Source organism: Mobula birostris, chromosome 32 (assembly GCF_030028105.1).
Source record: "Mobula birostris isolate sMobBir1 chromosome 32, sMobBir1.hap1, whole genome shotgun sequence".
Taxonomy (NCBI): domain Eukaryota; kingdom Metazoa; phylum Chordata; class Chondrichthyes; order Myliobatiformes; family Myliobatidae; genus Mobula; species Mobula birostris.
Genome location: NC_092401.1, coordinates 26,466,554 through 26,487,046, shown reverse-complemented (window position 1 = coordinate 26,487,046; position 20,493 = coordinate 26,466,554). Strand labels below are relative to the sequence as shown.

The 20,493-nt window shown below is 42.8% G+C and overlaps 1 protein-coding gene across 4 annotated transcripts in view; it reads left to right on the top strand.

The window, feature by feature from the left end:
- The window catches only part of LOC140191055 (zinc finger SWIM domain-containing protein 5-like), a 171,751-nt gene extending 154,033 nt beyond the window's left edge, over positions 1-17,718 (top strand). For all 4 annotated transcript variants that reach the window (XM_072248130.1, XM_072248127.1, XM_072248126.1 and 1 more), the window contains 5 exons: positions 577-712; positions 5,738-5,895; positions 11,391-11,554; positions 12,202-12,283; positions 15,358-17,718. In XM_072248130.1, coding sequence (XP_072104231.1) covers positions 577-712; positions 5,738-5,895; positions 11,391-11,554; positions 12,202-12,283; positions 15,358-16,220 — 1,403 coding nt within the window. In that variant the 3' untranslated portion in view covers positions 16,221-17,718. The remainder of the gene's footprint in view (positions 1-576; positions 713-5,737; positions 5,896-11,390; positions 11,555-12,201; positions 12,284-15,357) is intronic.
- Positions 17,719-20,493: the final 2,775 nt, after the last annotated feature.

The window sequence follows — 20,493 nt, the reverse complement described above, 5'->3', positions numbered from 1 at the left end:
AATATATCTGTCTTAGGTAAGCCTATAAATCTGTTTTTTAAACTCCTGGGCTATCATTCTTCAATATATTGCCTGCGGAAGTGGTGGATGTGGGTTCAATTGCAACATTTAAGAGAAGTTTGGATAAGTATGTGGATGGGAGGGGTGTGGATGACTATAATCGAGGTCTGGGTCAGTGGGACTAGGGATAATAAGTTTGGTATGGGCAGTGGGCAGAAGGACCTGTTTCTATGCTGTAGTGCTCAATGGTTCTGTATTTTAGGGAAGTTATCAGACGAGTCCCCTTTTGCTATTGATGTGTATTTTCTGTCCAGGATCATTAGATAGGAGTAGGAATAGAAATGCTTCCCTCCTAGCTCCAGACCAAGATTGCTGAAATCAAATGTGTCCGATTAATGCCATAGAAACATAGAAACATAGAAAACATAGTTCAAATGTGATACCCAAAGCTTAAATCATTCAGTGTCATGTAGCAAACTATTTGGAATGTACATAGGAGTTGTGTTTTTTGTTAATATTGGACAATTGTCAACATATTTCAGAGATAATGGCACTGAAATTTGTCCTTTTTTTCAGGAGGTCCGTTTAGTGGCCTGGGAGAAGTTGTCCACAGGGAGAGTGTACCCATGCACACTTTTGCAAGATACCTGTTCAAAGCGCTCCTGCTTCATGACCCTGATTTGGCATACAAGGTGTCTTTAAGAGCAATGAGGTGGGTGAAACACTTGAACCTTACAACTTTTTGAACATTTATAGTTGTATCCCCCCAAGTCGTATTTGATTTCAGGAGACCAAACTGAAAATTTGAAACAGAACGAAACTCTGCAACAAATCTTGTGATATAGCACTTGTATAGAAATGTAATAAGTACAGAAATGTGGGTTTTTACACAAGGGCAGTTACTACATTTAAATTACAGAATTGGAGCAAGTTTTAGTTTGTTCTGCTGCCACAAAGTTAACAAACTTGGATGTCCAGTCCCTATGTACTTCTATCCCCCATCAGGAAGGTCTCAAAGCACTCCGCTTCTTTTTGGATTCCAGACCTAACCAGTTCCCTTCTACCACCACTCTGCTCTGTCTAGCGGAATTAGTCCTTATTCTTAATAATTTCTCCTTTGGCTCCTCCCACTTCCTCCAAACTAAAGGTGTAGCTATGGGCACCCGTATGGGTCCTGGCTATGCCTGCCTTTTTGTTGGCTTTGTGGAACAATCTATGTTCCAAACCTATTCTGGTATCTGTCCCCCACTTTTCCTTCCCTACATCGACGACTGCATTGGCGCTGCTTCCTGCATGCATGCTGAGCTTGTTGACTTTATTAACTTTGCCTCCAACTTTCACCCTGCCCTCAAGTTTACCTGGTCCATTTCCGACACCTCCCTCCCCTTTCTAGATCTTTCTGTCTGGAGACAGCTTATCTACTGATGTCTACTATAAACCTACTGATTCTCACAGCTACCTGGACTATTCCTCTTCTCACCCTGTCTCTTGCAAAAATGCCATCCCCTTCTCGCAATTCCTCCGTCTCTGCGGCATCTGCTCTCAGGATGAGGCTTTTCATTCCAGGACAAGGGAGATGTCTTCCTTTTTTGAAGAAAGGGGCTTCCCTTCCTCCACCATCAACTCTGCTCTCAAACTCATCTCCCCCATTTCACACACATCTGCTCTCACTCCATCCTCCCGCCACCCCACTAGGAATAGGGTTCCCCTTGTCCTCACCTACCACCCCACCAGCCTCCGGGTCCAACATATAATTCTCCGTAACTTCCACCACCTCCAACGGGATCCCACCACTAAGCATATCTTTCCCTCCCTGACTCTCTCTGCTTTCGGCAGGGATCGCTCCCTACACGACTCCCTTGTCCATTCGTCCCCCCTCTCCCCCCCCCCACCCCCCCAAATCTCTCCCCACCGATCTCCCTCCTGGCACTTATCCTTGTAAGCGGAACAAGTGCTACACATGCCCTTACACTTCCTCCCTCACCACCATTCAGGGCCCCAGACAGTCCTTCCAGGTGAGGCGACACTTCACCTGTGAGTCGGCTGGGGTGATATACTGCGTCTGGTGCTCCCGATGTGGCCTTCTATATATTGGCGAGACCCGAAGCAGACTAGGAGATCGTTTCGCTGAACACCTACACTCTGTCCGCTAGAGAAAGCAGGATCTCCCAATGGCCGCGCATTTTACTTCCACGTCCCATTCCCATTCTGATATGTCTATCCACGGCTTCCTCTACTGTAAAGATGAAACCACACTCAGGTTGGAGGAACAACACCTTATATTCCGTCTGGGTAGCCTCCAACCTGATGGCATGAGCATTCTCTAACTTCTGCTAATGCCCCACCTCCCCCTCGTACCCCATTCGTTATTTATTTATATACACAAATTCTTTTTCTCTCTCTCCTTTTTCTCCCTCTGTCCCTCTGACTATACCCCTTGCCCATCCTCTGGGCTTTTTCCCCTCCTTCCCCCTTTTCTTTCTCCCTGGGCCTCCTGTCCCATGATCCTCTCATATCCCTTTTGCCAATCACCTGTCCAGCTCTTGGCTCCATCCCTCCCCCTCCTGTCTTCTCCTATCATTTTGGATCTCCCCCTCCCCCTCCCACTTTCAAATCTCTTACTAGCTCTTCTTTCAGTTAGTCCTGACGAAGGGTCTCGGCCCAAAACTTCGACTATACCTCTTCCTATAGATGCTGCCTGGCCTGCTGTGTTCACCAGCAACTTTTATGTGTGTTGCTTGAAACTTCACAACATGCTGGTGATATTGATCCTGATTTTGATTGTGTGGCTGGCTCACCTAGCCCACTTTGTGAGATCCACTACACTTACATGGAGAGGACATAGCTTCAAGTGATTGGAGGAATGATCAGAAGACATGGGAGCAGCATTAGGCCATTCAGCCCATTGTGTCTGCTCCACCAGTCCATCATGGCTGATTTATTATCCCTTTCATCCCCATTCTTCTGCCTTCTCCCTTAAACATTGGCCCTGCTAATCAAAACTCTGTCAACCTCTGCTTTAAATATACCCATGACTTTGCCTCCACAGCACTCTTTGGCAATGAATTCCACAGATTCACCACACTCTAGCTAAAGAATTTCCTCCATCTGTTTTAAAGGGATGTCCTTGCATGCTGAGGCTGTGCCCTTTGGTCCTAGACTGCCCCACTACAGGAAACATCCTCTCCATGTACACTCTATCTGCTCCTTTCAGTATTCGATCAGTTTCAATGAGATCCTCCATTCATATAAATTCTAGCGAGTACAGACCCAGAGCTATCCAATACTCTTCATAAGATAACCCCTCCATTTTCTCATCCTCCAACCTCCTTTGGACCCTCTCCTAAGTCACCGTATTGCTTAGATAAGGGGCCCAAAACTGTTGTCAGTATGCCAAGTGTGGTCTGACTTTATAAAGCCTCAAAATATCAGAGGATGCTCAAGGTAGGGTTTTATTACACAGTGGTAGGTACATGGACAGCCCTACTAGGGATGGTGGTTGGCAGATACTTTGGGGACATTTATGAAACCCTTAGCGAAGCACAGGGTAGAAAAATGGAGGGCTAAGAGGAAATGAAGGGTTAGGTTGTGCGTGGAGTAGGTTAAAAGGTTAGCACAGCAGTGAGGGCTAAAGAGACTGTGCTGTAATGTTCTATGAAGAAAACGGGTTTCCGTGCATTAGTTACCTCTGTGCTATTCTGCACTATTTTTAAGTGAACACCTTTTACAGTGAGTCATTGCTAGGGCAGGCTGCAGTGCTCCACTCTCCACTTCCCACTTGTCACCTGCGGTTTGTGACACCTTCTACACTGCCTAATGACGTGATTAAAGAGACTCTTCATGACCCATTTTGACATCCATTGTGGTAAGCCCAAGCCCTCGCATCAATAGGCTGTGGGCTGATGAGATGAGGGGTAACTTCTCTCACAATGCTGCTTATCTTTACGTCAGTTCCCTTGCTTGGCTGCCTGAGCAAGAGAAGTTCTGTAACCACAGACCCAGTTAAATAATCCAAGAGGCTTCCCTCTGTAAACCACTTGTCTTCCAGAGCCGTCTTAAAAATGTTTTCCTTTTATTGATCAGTATTCTGGTTGGTTGAATGTTCTTAGGAAAGCCTTACTTGATCTATGACTACACTTTCCTACACTTTTATAGTATTGCAAAAATTATACAACATGAACAATCCCATTCAGCCCTCCTTTTTTGCAGGCTTTTAACCCTTAAAAAGCCAAATTTTAATCCTTCATGCAAGTGCATCTGAATGTGATGTTTGTTTCAAATGTTTAAAAACATGTATTTAAAAAGTGGGCTGGAAAATTTAAAGGTATGCAGAACAAGTATTTTTATGTGGTAGCATAATGAGCATCTGGGCAGTGGCGGGAGCAGATACGATAGTGGTGTTTATGAACTGAGGTATATTGATGTGTCTGTTATGCTGCCATGGTAAGTTTTTCATTACACCTGTTCATACACTCAGTGGCCACCTTTCTGGGTACCTCCTGTACCGATTAAAGTTGCCTCTGAGTGTACACTTGCTCATATGGCAAGGCTTTTGACATTTAATTTAACCTTGCAATGTGTTCAGTGCAATCATGGGCTGAAGAGACTTTTCCTGTGCTGTTCCATCTTCTGCAAATTCCTTTTCATTTTGCTTTAAGTTTGCCATAAATTTTTTTTTCCTAGTTTTCTCCTCATTCAAATAAAATGTATCTACTGCAGCAAAACTTCTGGTATTTTAAGAAATTTGATTAGATCACACTGTAGGCTCCTCTCCAAGAAGAGCCCACTCTTGTTTTCCCTTTCCTGAAGGGAAAAAGTGTTCCCTGGGGCTTTAAATGTGCTATCCCAAATACATGTTTGTAATTTTCAGTACTCTAAAATCCCTCTATTTAACCAGTCTTGACAAAGAGGGTATTAATCTAGCACTCTTGAAAGTCAGGTGGTAAATGCAAGAGAATAACCTGTATTTAAATACAAGAAGCACTTTGAGCAAGCCATTTGCAATGTTGTATCTATGACTCCCTGTATCTACAATTGTAGTGCTTCCACAGAGCTATGTGTCAATTGAGATGCAAAATCAATTGTAATATTAATTTCTAAATGGAGCAAAATTCAGAAATCAGAAGGCTTTTGACAAGGTGTCACACATAGGCTGCTTAACAAGATAAAAGCCCATGATATTACAGGAAAGATAATAGCATGGATAGAAGATTGGCTGACTGGCATGAGCAAAGAGTGAGAATAAAGATTCTGATTGGCTGTAGGTAGTGTTCCACAAGGGTCAGTATTGTGACCGCTACTTTTCCCGTTATATGTCAATGATTTGGATGACTGAATTGATGGCTTTGTGGCCAAGTTTACAGATGATATGAAGATGGGTGGAGGGGCAGGTAATGTTGAGGAAGAAGGGAATCTTCAGAAATATTTGGACAGATTGGGTGGACCTCTAATTAGGTTTCATTTTATCATTAATTCCATTGTTAATAATTCGACTGCTCTGTATTTGTTAATAATGCAAATATTATGTGTATATAACTAGTTATGGAAAAACTTTATTGGAATGAATTCCTGAGCGTTTTAAGTATTTAACCATGATGCATACAAGAACAAACGCATTCCCCAGTTTTGCTGCAAAGTGGATTGTCATTGGAGTTTGCTTACAAACCAATTGTTGAATGTCGAATTTTGTTTATAAGGAAATGCAGCCTTTTTCCTAACTTTCTTTTCCTTCCTGCAGATTGCCAGTGCTGGAATCGATGGCCCCAGCCGGCGATGGTTCTCACCCACATCTGGTCGCGTTGGTAGATCCTAGTCGTTACCCACGTTGGTTCATCCTCGGGCACCTTGAAACACAGCAGTGTGAGCTGGCATCCACTATGCTAACAGCTGCAAAAGGTACAGATTGGCTTTTGTTTCAAGCTGCTTGAGTTGCTACTGTGATTGTAATTGCTGGAAGGAAAACGTCTGTATAACCTGTTCCCATAACAGCAACTTATTTGGGAACAAATGGGGAGTGCTTGTAAAAGAACTGCACAGGCCCTTTGGCCCATAATGCTGACCCTTCCACCTACTTCCAAGATCAATCTAACCATTACCACATACAGAGTCCTCCATTTTTCTATCATCTACGTGTCTTAAGTTTCCTGAATGTCCCTAATGTATCTGCCTCCAACACGACCCCTGGCAGGGTGTTTCACACACCAACCATTCTGTGCCCTTTAAAATAAATAAATACATCTGCCCCTGACATCCCCCATATATTTTCCCCCCAATCACCTTAAAATATTGGCCCTATCCCCCTCGGGAAAAATCCTCTGGATGAATCTGTTGCTCTAAATTTCTTCAGACTAAGTAAGGGAGAAATTGGGATTACCATGCTGTGCCAACCTTTTAACCTACTCTAAAATCAATATCTATCCTTTTCCTCCCACCACAGCCCTCCACTTTTCTATCATCTATGTGCTTATGTAACAGTTTCTCAAACGTCCCTGATGTATCTGCCCCTACCACCACCCCTGGCAGGGTGTTCCATACACCTACTGCTCTGTTTTTTAAAAAAAACACAATTCTCCATACTTTTCTCCAATCACCTTAAAATTAAAGCACCAAACTTGAGGGAAAATAAAGTAATTTGCAATTTTGAATTGGAAGGTCTTGTGTTGAACCATTCTGATGTATGGGCCTTTTTGAGATGTTGGCGTGTAATCAAATGTTGACTGGTTTAAGCATGGCTTTGCTTTGGAAGATGGTGTTGTATTTAAATCTTAACAAGAAAATTTATATAAAATTTGGTTAATACACAAGGGATTCTGCAGATGCTGAACATCCAGAGCATCACACGCAAAATGTGGGAGAAACTCAACAGGTCAGACAGCATCTATGAAAGTGAATAAACAGTTGATGACTGGTTCCTTACCCCTTCCTTTCCGGTCCTGATGAAAAGTCACCGTTTCAGACCCAGTTTATTCACTTCCATAGATGCTGCGTGACCTGTCGAGTTCCTTCAGCATTCTGTGTGTTGTATAAAGTTTAGCTTTATTTGTCACTTACAATGAAACATACAAAATACATTATTCTGTGTCAATGATCAACGCAGTCTGAGATGGTTCCAACATTGCATGCCCAAAATTTAATAACCCTAACCCATACATTTTTAGATGGGTGGGAGGAAACCCACGCGGTCATGCGGGTGGGAATCAATCCCTGACACTGGGACCGTGAGGTGTTACACTAACTGATATGCCTACAGTACCATTTTATACATACATTGGTAACAACATTCTAAGCCAACTTGGCTCAATGTAGGAATAAACTTCTTACTACTGAGCTCCTCTGGTCAACAAGGTCTTCATGGAACTTGACCATTAGTTTTAGCAGTATGAAAATCCTACAATCGTAGGAAATTTACAGAAGGAAAGTTCTTGGCCAATGTCAGTTGAGAAAGAGCTCTTCAGCTCAATACCACGTTTCGTCACTAGTTTTGTTCTTTGCTAGTTGCAGTTGGCTGTTTAAAAGTCACTGAAGTTTCTATCTCTCACACTATTTCCTCTAAAGTTGGAGCCCTACCATCTTCTGGTAAAAACGTTGTCCCTCATCTTCAGTCATCCTATCACTTAACTGTTAGCAGATGGGTTGAAAACCGGGGGCACAGGGAAATAAGTTTGTATATTTAGCATTATTTGCATCAAAATTTTTAAAGTATTCCAAATCTGAAGGAAAATAAACGTATCCAATCTTTCAATCCTTGAAATGTCGTCAAGTCTGTCTACTTCATCTCCAGCAGAAGTGCATTTACCTGTAGTGTGGTAAGCAGGCTGTCACCATGTTACAGGAGAGCTTGAGCTGTTGGCTGTTTAGTGTGTCCTGTAACTTGTGCAGAACTTCCCTATTCAGTTTGGGTCTTGTTCAGTGGAGAAGGACCACAGTACTGGGTTCTTGTGCTACTAGAGAGGGAGGAGCCAGGTTGGGTGAGGAAACCCCTCAGTTATTGTAGTAGTGTACCACCCCAGAGGGCCACATGAGTGGCCACAGGCCTATTGGTTCTAGGGCATGTAATAGAACACTACTGAAAGCATTGACTGTGAATGTAAGAATGGAAAGGTATTGCAAACACGAGGAATTCTGCAGATGCTGGAAATTCAAGCAACACACATAAAAGTTGCTGGTGAACGCAGCAGGCCAGGCAGCATCTCTAGGAGGAGGTACAGTCGACGTTTCGGGCCGCGACCCTTCATCCTGATCATGGTCTCGGCCCGAAACGTGGACTGTATCTCCTCCTAGAGATGCTGCCTGGCCTGCTGCGTTCACCAGCAACTTTGATGGAAAGGTATTGTATGGTTTATTTTTGTAAATTTTTATGAAGTTTATTTTGATGTTAAAGAAAAGTTGGTCATGCTGCCAGCATTGTTTCACTTAGTGCAAGCTCTTGCCTTCTATTTATTGTGACTCTAAACTTCTGGATGGTTCTCAATTGCTTTTTATTCTATTCATAGACTGCTCAGGTAATAGTGCTGTCAGCTGAACCTAGGATTTCAACTAATTTTTAGTGTTTTTGACAAGTCGTCATTTTTATAAATCTGGAGTGCCTTGATGATGTTTCTGTTCCTTAAGAAATTTAACCAATTTTTGCTGATTCTGCATTTTAAAAGCAGAAGCTTAAAGTCACACTAATTATTGCACCGCTTCTGTTCAGCCAGTAGTTTTTCACTCATGGTTCCACTAACTTTCACAAACAGGAGACAAAGACTTGTTCAAAAAGCATAAAAATCAAGCTTGTTAATTTAACATAACTGTAATTTACAATTGCCATCGATAAACTAGCTTGGTAGATATCAGAATCAGGTTTAATATCACTGTCATGTCATGAAATTTGTTTTGTGGCAGAATTACAGCTCAATATATAAAATATGCTATAAATTAGTCGTGCAAAAATAGTGAGGTAGTGTTTATGGGTTGTTCATTGTCTATTCAGAAATCTGATGGAGAGAGAGAAGCTGTTCCTAAATATGGAAATATTTATAAGCATTTATTTCACAAGGTTGTACGCATTTCAAAGATGTACAGATTACTAAGTTACCAGGTCACATTTGTATGACTGGGTGACTGTTGGTCCAGAAGGACCCATTAACATTCTGTATCTCTAAATAACAATAGCATTCATTTCTAGTGTATCCCACTAAAATGCATTTAGCCCAGGACTCCTCCTTTACAGAACTTGCTTTCATAACAATTACTGAAATTCATGGGGTTTCCTGCAAAAACAAGCCTGTGAAAACGTCAGTGTGATGTTCCACTTCCACTTTATTTTTTTTTTGCTACTTTCATATTCCTTTTTTCCCCCCCCCCCCCGGATGCCAACATGTAAAGCAGAAAAGGAGATTTCCTTAAGTACATTTATGTCAACAAATAACATGATTTAGGGGTTGAACATTTGGTTTTGATTCCAAGGTGCACTGAGGTGGACTTGGGTTATATATGGTATTTGTAGAAATTTGAATCTGTGTATATTTCACCTTGCACTATTTTGCATTTGCCCAAATGCTATGCTAGCCTTTCTGCCAGTGGTCCTCCAGATAGAGGATGCAATATAGCACCTTTGTCAGAAGGGGTAGTGTCTTTGTAGATCAAAAGGGTGTGGCTACCAGACAGTATTTCCATGTTGTGTTCCACACTCAGTGGCCATGAATAAAGTAGCCATTGAGTGCATCTTCATGGTTTGCTGCCATCCACTTCAAAGTTTGTGTTGTGCATTTAGTGATGCTCTTCTGCACACCACTGTTGTAACTCATGGTTATTTTAGTTACTGTTGCCTTTTTTTGTCAGTCTGGCCATTCTCTGACCACCTCACTTTTAGAGCCCACAGACTGCTGTTCACTGGATGTTTTCCACGCTGTTCTCTATAAACTCGAGACTTGTGTGTGAAAATTTCAGGTGATCAGTTTCTGAGATAATCAATCCAGCCCACTTGGCACCAATCATTCCACAGTTAAAATCACTTGGATCATATTTCTTCCTTCTGTTGATTGGTCTGAACAACAACTGAACCTTTGACCATTTCGGTATGGTTTTTATGCATTGAGTTGCTGCCACATGATTGGGTAAATAGATATTTACATTAACGAGCAGGTGTAACCAATAAAATAGTCACTGTGTGTGTGTGCGCTGTGCTTCTAATATCCTGCAGTATATGGAGAATATTTAGCTCACCAGATCTGTCATTTCAGTGGGAATCATTCCCAATCTATTAATTTTAATCAAATATTCATCCAGTGTTGTCACCATTCGCTTTTTGGTGGTGAATTCATACATTTAACATCTGATTTTTGGCAGGATCTTCTGAATTGAAAGCCCGAATAGCAAAGTGGTTAATAAACAGAAGGACTGCACTTGTGATCTAGATACTCAAATATCTAATGCCATATTTGGAAGTTTTATTTTAAAAATGTTAGTAAAAGTGACTGAAATTACTGCTTTAAATTTCCCTTCCTTCTGGAAAGAAAATGTGGCTCTTTTGATAGTTTATGATCAGATCTCCAATACCACTGACTCTGTACTGCCCATGAAGTCGCCCAACAAACCACCTCAGAGGGTATTTTAAGAATAGTGATAATTTCCTGCTTGACAGCAACAACCACACCTGCCAGTCATTTAAACTGAATAAAAAATACAATTCCTCTTACAGAAAACTGGTACCTCCACTGACGTAAGGTCTTCAGATTTTACAGTAATTGCTGTATGTTTGAATCTTTATCTTCTAGTCTTCAGTTTAATGAAAAAGATCACAGTAGGAGATGACAAAGGCAGGCACAATGACTATATTTAAAGAACATTTGGATTGGTGCATGGATAAGGGGGGTACAAATATGTAGAGGTTAGTGCAATTACATTACAGCACCAGCTATAAGATCATGGTTTGATTCCTGCCGCTGTCTGTAAGAAGTTTGTACGTTCTTCCTATGACTGCATGTGTTTCCTCTGTGCTCCAGTTTCCTCCCATATTCCAATGACTTACAAGTTAAGAGTTTGTAAATTGTAGGCATGCTCTGTTGGCATCAGAAGCATGGTGACACTTGTGGGTTGCCCCTAGCACAATCATCACTAATTTGATACAAATGATGCACTTTACTGTGTTTTGATGTACATGTGACAAATAAAACTATTCTAGTCTAAGCAATAGAGGGATATGGGCCAAACAAAGGAAAATGGGATGAACAGCTTCAGTCAGCATGGACCATTTTTCATATTGTATGCCTCTAAATGACTTCCATTGGACCATGTGTTTAAAATATTCCATACTAGAGAACTGGGTGGAAAACTGGGCTCGAGTTTGGGCACCGAGCTATTTTTTTGTTTTAACGGCTTGATCAATCTATTAATATTTCCGATTGCAGGAGACCCAAAGTGGCTGCGAGTGGTGTTGGAATCCATTCAGCAGAACATCCATTCTCCATCGCTCATTTACAAGCTGGCACAGGATGCTTGCAAGACAGCGACACCTCCCAACTGTGCACCTGATATTACACTCCTCAATGTATCTCTGGAGCTGGGGCTGCAGGTGAGACCTCAGTGTGTTTACAATAAACGTGACATTCTGCAGGTGCTGGAAATCCAGAGTGACGCACAATGCCGGAGGAACTCAGCAGGTCAGGCAGCATCTATAGAAAGGAATGCACAGTTCATATTTTGGGCAGAGTTCCTGATGAATTCTTTATAACAGATAATTTTTTTTTTGTCGCATGTATCACCCTGCCCAACACACTACAGCATATTTCTAATACATGTTAATGTATCTGGCAAAGAAAGTTGATCCTTCATGAAGGGTCTCAGCCAGAAGCATTGACTATTCATTCCTCTCCATAGATGCTACCTGACCTGATGAGTTCCTGGAGCATTGTGTGTAGCTCTGGTGTTGCCAGAGTCCAGCCAGCAACCTAAACTGTGTGAACTTGTGGTCTTGGTTTTAAGGAATGTAATAAAATGCCACATAACACATTGACTGTGAATGTAATAATGGAAGGCATTGCACAGTTTATTCTTGAAAATAATTTTTGATTATGAATAAATTTCATATGTAAAAAGAAGCTGTGAAATTGAAAGTCCTACTCAATTGTTTCCAAACCCACTCTATTGGAGCTTGTATTAGTGTAACTATGTAGACATTAAACTGTAGAACGTTTTCACTGGAACGCATTCACCCTGCAGGTTATGAGGATGACTCTGTCGACCATGAATTGGCGTCGTCGTGAGATGGTTCGCTGGCTGGTGAGCTGTGCTACAGAAGTTGGTGAGAGTTAACAATGAAAGCATCTCCCCCCCCCCCCCATCCTTCCCTGAAATGCCATAAAACACTAACCTGCATGTCTTGCACAGAAGCAAAGTTGTGGGATTTGTTTTAATTCAAAGATATTTGTGCATCTTGATATATGTAGGAAATGGAATCAGGTTTATTATTAATGTATGTTATGAAATTTGTTTTGACAACAGTATAGGACAATTTTTAAAAAAGGTGCAAAGAAAGAATAGCAATGTAGTATTAATTGACTGCTCAAAAATCTGATAGTGGAGGGAAAGAAGTTGTTCTACACTGCAATGCATTAGTACTCAGCAGATACCAGTGAAATGCCAGTAATTTCTTTTTAAGGTAGTTTTGGCTGATTAACAGTCAGTACTGATTTGAATTGTAGAGCCCATGTTCTCGTTCCTCACTGCTGTGGTGAATTGTAATTCTTAGTCATGTTTAACCCAATTAACTTTGGATGTCCTTCCTCCTAAAATGGATGTTGCCTCTGAATCTGTTTAGCTATGGATTAGAGGCAGCTGTTTGATTCAGTGCTGGTTTGAGCCAAGTCTATGCCAGCCTGAATACAGTACTGGAGGGCATGCTGAATAGGTAGACATTTGCTTGGGGGTTATTTCAAAACGTAAAAGTTCAAAAAATTCTGTTATCAAAGTACATATATGTTACCATATACTACCTTGAAATTCAGTTTATTTGCAGGCATTCACAGTAGAAAAATAGAACATATAGAATAGTACAGCACAGTACAGGCCCTTCGGCCCACAATGTTGTGCCGACCCTCAAACCCTGCCTCCCATATACGCCTCCACCTTAAATTCCTCCATATACCTGTCTAGTAGTCTCTTAAACTTCACTAGTGTATCTGCCTCCACCACTGACTCAGGCAGTGCATTCCACGCACCAACCACTCTCTGAATAAAAAACCTTCCTCTAATATTCCCCTTGAACTTCCCACCCCTTACCTTAAAGCCATGTCCCCTTGTATTGAGCAGTGGTGCCCTAGGGAAGAGGCGCTGGCTATCCACTCTATCTATTCCTCTTATTATCTTGTACACCTCTATCATGTCTCCTCTCATCCTCCTTCTCTCCAAACAGTAAAGCCCTAGCTCCCTTAATCTCTGATCATAATCCATGCTCCCTAAACCAGGCAGCATCCTGGTAAATCTCCTCTGTACCCTTTCCAATACTTCCACATCCTTCCTGTAGTGAGGCGTACGGAACTGGGCACAGTCTTCCAAGTGTGGCCTAACCAGAGTTTTATAGAACTGCATCATTACATCGCGACTCTTAAACTCTATCCGTCGACTTATGAAAACTAACACCCCTTAAGCTTTCTTAACTACGCTATCTAACTGTGAGGCAACTTTCAGGGATCTGTGGACATGTACCCCCAGATCCCTCTGCTCCTCCACACTACCAAGTATCCTGCCATTTACTTTGTACTCTGCCTTGGAGTTTGTCCTTCCAAAGTGTACCACCTCACACTTCTCTGGGTTGAACTCCATCTGCCACTTCTCAGCCCACTTCTGCATCCTATCACTTCTCAGCCCACTTCTGCATTCTATCAATGTCTCTCTGCAATCTTTGACAATTCTCTACACTGTCTACAACACCACCAACCTTTGTGTCGTCTGCAAACTTGCCAACCCACCCTTCTACCCCCACATCCATGTGGTTAATAAAAATCACAAAAAGTAGAGGTCCCAGAACAGATCCCTGTGGGACACCACTAGTCACAATCCTCCAATCTGAATGTACTCCCTCTACCATGACCCTCTGCCTTCTGCAGGCAAGCCAATTCTGAATCCACCTGGCCAAACTTCCCTGGATCCCATGCCTTCTAACTTCCTGAATAAGCCTACCGTGTGGAACTACAATAGAATCAATTAAAAAACTACACACAAAGAAAGACTGGCAAACAACCAATGTGCAAAAGATAACAAACTGTAAATAAATAAATAAATAAATAAATAATACTGAGAACGTGAGTTATAGAGCCCTTGAAAGTGAGTCTGTAGGTTGTGGAATTAGTTCAGAGTTGAGGTGAATGAAGTTGTCCATGCCAGTTCAAAAGCCTCATGGTTGAAGAGTAATAACTACTACTGAACCTGGTGATATGGGACTAAAGGCTTCTGTACTTCCTGCCAATGGTAGTGAGGATGGCCTGGATGGTGGGGGTCATTGGTGATAGATGCTGCTTTCTTGCGGCAGTGCTCTTTGTAGATGTACTCAATGATGGAGAGGGCTTTGACTGCGATGGATTGGGCTGAATCGAGCACTTTTTGTAGGCTTTTCCATTCTTGGGCTTTTGGTGTTTCCATATCAAGCTGCAATGCCACCAGTCAGAATATTCTCCACATAGAAGTTTGTCAAAGTTTTGAACCTAATTAAGTCCCCCCTCCTGCCCTTTTTACTTGAATGCATGTCAAAGATCAAATGTATATGTGAAAGGCAGGGGGTTCCTTGCTGGTATTACAGCCAACAAATCCCTCGTCCAACACTTGCAGTGTTTTGTGAGAGATCTTGTTGGTGTTTGGGGGGCAGGTGGTGGGTGGTGAAATAGCTGCTGTCTTCCGAAGTAACAGAGTATGCAAATTTCTGCTGCCAATTAACAGTGGGGCTTATGAACTGTATAATCTTTATGAGCCTGCGTCTGTTCTGACAAATGATGAAATTGCCCAAGGCAGTATCCATGGAGGGGAATAAATAGTTGACGTTTAGGGTTGAAACTCTTCAGGAATAAGGTGGGGTAGGGGAAGGAGTACAAGCTGGCAGATAAAACCAAACGAGGAGGTAGGGTAGGTGGGTTGAATTGAGAAGGTGGGAGGTGATAGGTAGAAGAGGTAGGTAAAAGACGAATTTGATAAGAGAGCGGACCATGGGAGAAAATGAAGGAAGTGGGGAACCAGAGGGAGGTGATGTGATGGGCAGGTGAGGAGATGAGAGGGGTGCCAGAATGGGGAATGGAAGAGGAGTGCAGGTGAAGGAAGGAGTGAAATTACTGTAGTTGGAGAAATGAAATTGCCTGCAATGTTTGAGTCCAACTCTTGTCTTTACAGGTGTTTGTGCCTTGATGAACATAATGCAGAACTGGTATTCTCTCTTCACTCCAACCGAGGCTACCACAATCGTAGCTGCCACAGTGACCTCCCACGCCACTGTCTTGCGCCTGAACCTGGACTATACCCAGCGCGAGGAGCTGGATAGTTGTGCCCGGACGGTTGCCCTCCAGTGTACAATGAAAGACCCTCAGAACTGCGCCCTGTCTGCCCTTACTCTGTGTGAGAAGAACCACGTGGCCTTTGAAACAGCATACCAGATCGTTCTTGACTCTGCCTCCACGGGTATGAGCTACTCGCACTTATTCACCATCGCTCGGTACATGGAGCACAGGGGCTTCCCCATCCGCGCCTACAAAATGGCCAGCCTGGCTCTGTCCCACCTCAGTGTAACTTACAACCAGGACACCCACCCAGCCATCACTGACGTGCTGTGGGCCTGTTCCCTGAGCCACTCACTGGGCAAGAATGAGCTGGCTGCCATAGTACCGTTGGTCATTAAGAGCGTGCAGTGTGCCCCCGTGTTGTCGGACATTCTGCGGAGGTGCACCATGTCTGCCCCTGGCCTGCCTGGTGTTCCTGGCCGGCGGAATTCAGGCAAGCTCATGTCGACGGAAAAGGCCCCCCTTTGCCAGTTGCTCAACGCGACTATCGACGCCTACATTAGCACCACCCACTCGCGTCTGACTCACATCAGCCCCCGCCACTACGGCGAGTTTATAGAGTTCCTCAGCAAGGCTCGGGAGACATTCCTGATGGCTCAGGATGGACACATACAATTCACGCAGTTCATAGACAACCTCAAACAGACTTACAAAGGCAAGAAGAAGCTCATGATGCTGGTTCGAGAGCGTTTTGGCTGAAATTCAGGATTGTTCTTTTCCTTCGTCTTCCTTTGTTCTGGTGAACTCCTTTCTATTAATAGAGCCAAAATAACAAAGTCATTCCATGTGCACGCTATTGGTGCAGCCATAAATAGGAACTGGTTCTACCCCGGTCCGAGTCTCAGCAGGGCCTGAGTTTGGAACACTGCCTCTGCACCCTGCCAGGCAGGGCTAGCAGGTGCTGGAGTTAGGAATCTGGATGTTGTCTTCAGTGGGGATCAGACTGGAATAGGAGTACCAAACTGGCAAGGCGTGAGTTATCCCAGCTAAGTGTCCCCAATCATTTCACAGACCCAAGGTTTCTTTGTGATAATGTTCTGTGGGCAGTCCCTGTTTAGCAATGGTTGTACCTTGTTATTTTAGTGGGCAAGGGTAAAGTCATGAACTCTAAGGGTGGTTAAATGATGTACAACAGGATTGTACCCCTCCTTTGAGGGTATGATGTGATGGACTCTTTGAGTGTTATGTGATTCTTTACTTTCCTGTATGACACAAGTTTGGTCAGACCTGTTTGAAACTCCCACTTACTGCCCTAGCCCCACTCTCCACTCCTCCAACACAAACCTTGGTGGGCTATAGCTACTAAGCTGCCTGTGTGTTAATGCTGTTGCTGCTTTGACAGCTCCCAATCTTGAAACCACCCAGCAAAGACCAGCGCTGGAGATGAGGCTGATCTTACACAAGTTCAGTTAAAAAAGAGCTCTTCAGAAATTATAGTTCAGAGTTAGAGGGAGGAGTGGAGTTTTGGATCTGTCTCTCACTCCCGTGTGATCTATCTCAATAGGTGATGCTGACATTTGGTGCCAAAAAATGGGAGTGTTCTATTCCCAAGCAACACCCTTTCCCATGGTTTCACTCATCAGTATTTTTAAATGTTCCTCAAGATTCAACCCTCTTTGCATTTCGCTTGAATTTGTTTTTAACAACTGGAATGTCTTTAAGTTGCATCCTATCGTAATGCTTCCTGTTCAAGCTGCGTGAGGGCCAGCAAATCCTTTTCCCAGCCTAACCACCATTTCCCTCAAGAAGACATGTTTCCTTTTTTTTAAAAAAGGTGTTCATTGTATAACTTCCAAGTGTGATCAGTAAGTGAAACGGGCCAGTAACATATAACTGAACCAGCAAATACTGTTCACAAACAGGATAGTGTCATGCTGAGAAGTCGTAACTATTTTTGTTCTTACCCAACTCACTGGTTAAAGGTTTTTTTTCCTCATGTTCTGCCCTCTCCTGAAAAATGTTTGGAGCAATCTTAATATTTTTAAGCAAAATGATGCTGTAAATTTAACTTGCTCTGCTGGAATACTCTGTCAGAAAAACACTGTGGTAGTTAAAATGTTTGTGGAGAAAACACCCTTGGTATTCTTTTCTGTACACTTGGTACAGGGGACCTCTTCCCTTTGTGGTAATTTTTTTTTACAAGTTGATATCGACCAAAAAAAAAACTTGGAGACCCCAGTGAATTACCACATGTAACCTACTATACCAAATCTTCTGATGTATACCTCCTTCCAATGCTTTCTCTCTTGTCTCTATTTCTTGCCAACAATCTCCTGCCAAACTTGAATTTTGAAAAGGAAGAAGATAACTTAAGCCATTCTGATCAGGCGAGTGTTTTTTTTTGTAAACCTGTGTGTGCTGTGACTGAGCCCATTCTCAGGGAAGAAGAAAATACTTTGTAAATAGTATTTTATTTGTCAAATTAATATGAAAAAAGTTAAAACCTTTAATTTATGGAATATGTGTAATATAGTACTTGAATTCCTTTTGTGGGCAAGCAGATTGTCATCTTTAAATTTTTTGATGTATTGCACAGCTGTAGGGTTAAGCTTAAAACAGCTGCTGGTCAGTTTAATTGCTCTTGATTTTTGTACAGTGTATCCTCAATTTTTTGTTAAATATTTATTAAAGTTTGTAAATGGTTTCACTGTTAAGAAATAACCTATTAAGATGAATTTCTGTGTGTGTGTTTGTTCATTCTTTCTGTCACTGCACTGAAGTGTGTGCAGTGAATCAGCTGTTCATTTCTTTTAGTCGAGTAACACACACAAAATGCCAGAGGAACTCAGCAGGTCAGGCAGCATCTATTGAGGGGCATAAACAGTTTCAGGCCTGAGTCCACATGGTGCACAAGAGCTCCAACATACCTGTCCACTTTGACTTTGTAATCCAAAAGGAAAATGTGGCAGATACTGGAAATCTGAAGTAAAATAAAATGCTACAAACTGAGTCCTAGACCAATACAGCACACGTCCAGGACTTGTGGTCCATCCAGTCCATGCCGACCACAGTGCCTGTTACTCTGAACTTCTGTTGAAAGGCGACTGAGCTGAAATACCTAACTCCGTTTTTCCCATCGGTACATCTGACCTGACTAAGTTTAGCTTTTTGTGTTGTTTTGACTTTTTGTCCTCCCCTTTGTTTACACTCTCATCCACCTCGAGCATTATTCTGCCAATCAGTCCTAGAGGGATACAGTGCAACTAGGCAGAATGATGCCAATTAGTCATTGATAACAATGAGCTTTAGTTGTCGCATGTACATTGAAACATGCAGTGAGATGTTCATTTGTGCCAGCAGTTAACAGTCTGTGGATATGCTGGGGGCAGCACACAAGGGTCCTCATGCTAACATAGCATGCCCACGACTAACCCCAACCTGTACATCGGAGTGCTTGGAGGAAACCCACGCAGTCACAGGGGAGACATAAAAACTCCTTACAGACTGGTAGGAATTGAACCACAATCATTGATCAATTTCGCTGTCGCTGTAAAGCATTGCTTTAACTACTGCACTACTGTGCTATCCTTTCAATCAATGCTGACCCACTTGCCCATTATTCAGCTTTATTCTCTCCACATTCCCAATTGACAGCAGCTACTTAGGGCAGCGTGGTAGAGTGGTTAACACAACGCTTTACAGTGTCAGCTGTAATATTGGGCCTTAATTCTGGCTGCCGTCTGTAAGGTGTTTGTATGTTCTCACTGTGACTGCGTGGGTTTCCTCTGACTGCTCCAATTTCCTCTCACATTCCAAAGGTGTACAGGTTAGGGATAGTAGATCGTGTGCATCACTGTGTGTTGGCTCTACCCTGACCCTAATGCTGCTCCCAGTGTATCATTAATGATTTGATTTGATTTGACACAAATGATGCATTTCACTGTGATGTACAAGTTACAAACAAAGCTTATCTTTACCAGCCAGTAAGTCTTGGGAAGATGGGAGGAAACCCAGATGGTCATAAGAAAGACATGAAGACTCCACACAGACAGCACCAGAAGTCAGAGTTAAACTGGATCACTGGTGCTGTTTGGCCTTGGCTCTCCCAACCTTGCCACTGTGTTGCCTAATTGTGTTTAGAGTGTAACTGTATCCTGCCTTGGCTTGATAACATTAAACTTGCTTCCACTGTGGCGATATGAAGTCCAGCCACGTGTTTCTCTCTGAACCATTTTTCGCTGCTTGGTCTCCTGACTTCTGTACAAATGGAGCAATGTGGGTCAAGGTCAGAAGGCTTGTGTCAAAACTCAATGAAGACAAAGTGAGGGTGGTGGAGCTGGAGTGATGATAACTAACGCTGAGCAGTGAGTGGGCAGTGTGGATGAGTTTCAGGTTGACTGGCTCAGCATGAAAAGCTTCATTCCCTGCAGTCACCTATTTAGACTGAGGTACGTTGCACACAGCGTGTCAACTAGGAGCAAGGTGAGCATGAGATTCTGCAGGTGCTGGAAATCGAGAGTAACATACACAATCAGCAGGGCAGGCATCACCTATTTTTTTTCTTTTGGAATAAGCAGTTGCTGTTTTGGGCTGAGACCCTCTATCAGGACTGTAAAGGAAGGGGGACAGAAGTCGGAATAAGATGGAGGGAAGGGAAAGGAGTACAAGCTGTGTGGGACCAGGTAAGTGTAACGGTGGGTGGAGAGTCTGGGTATGATGTGAGAAGCTGGCAGGCGATATGTGGAAGAGGTAAAGGGGTGAAGTAGGAGCAATCTGATAGAGGACAGTGGATCACGGAATAAAGGGAAGGAGTGGGGAACCAGAGGGAGGTGTTGAACATGAAATAGGTTTTATTTTGGTCAGCTTACCTTCCAGTGCTGCAAGGTGTTACCTGCTGGATTTTGGAAAGTGTCCAACTCGCCTTGACCTTTACTGAAAGTGTGGGTTTCATCATGTGATAGAGAGAAGTTGGGATGTGATAGGCAGAAGAGGTAAAGGGCTGAAAGAGGAATCTGATAGGACAGGACAGTGG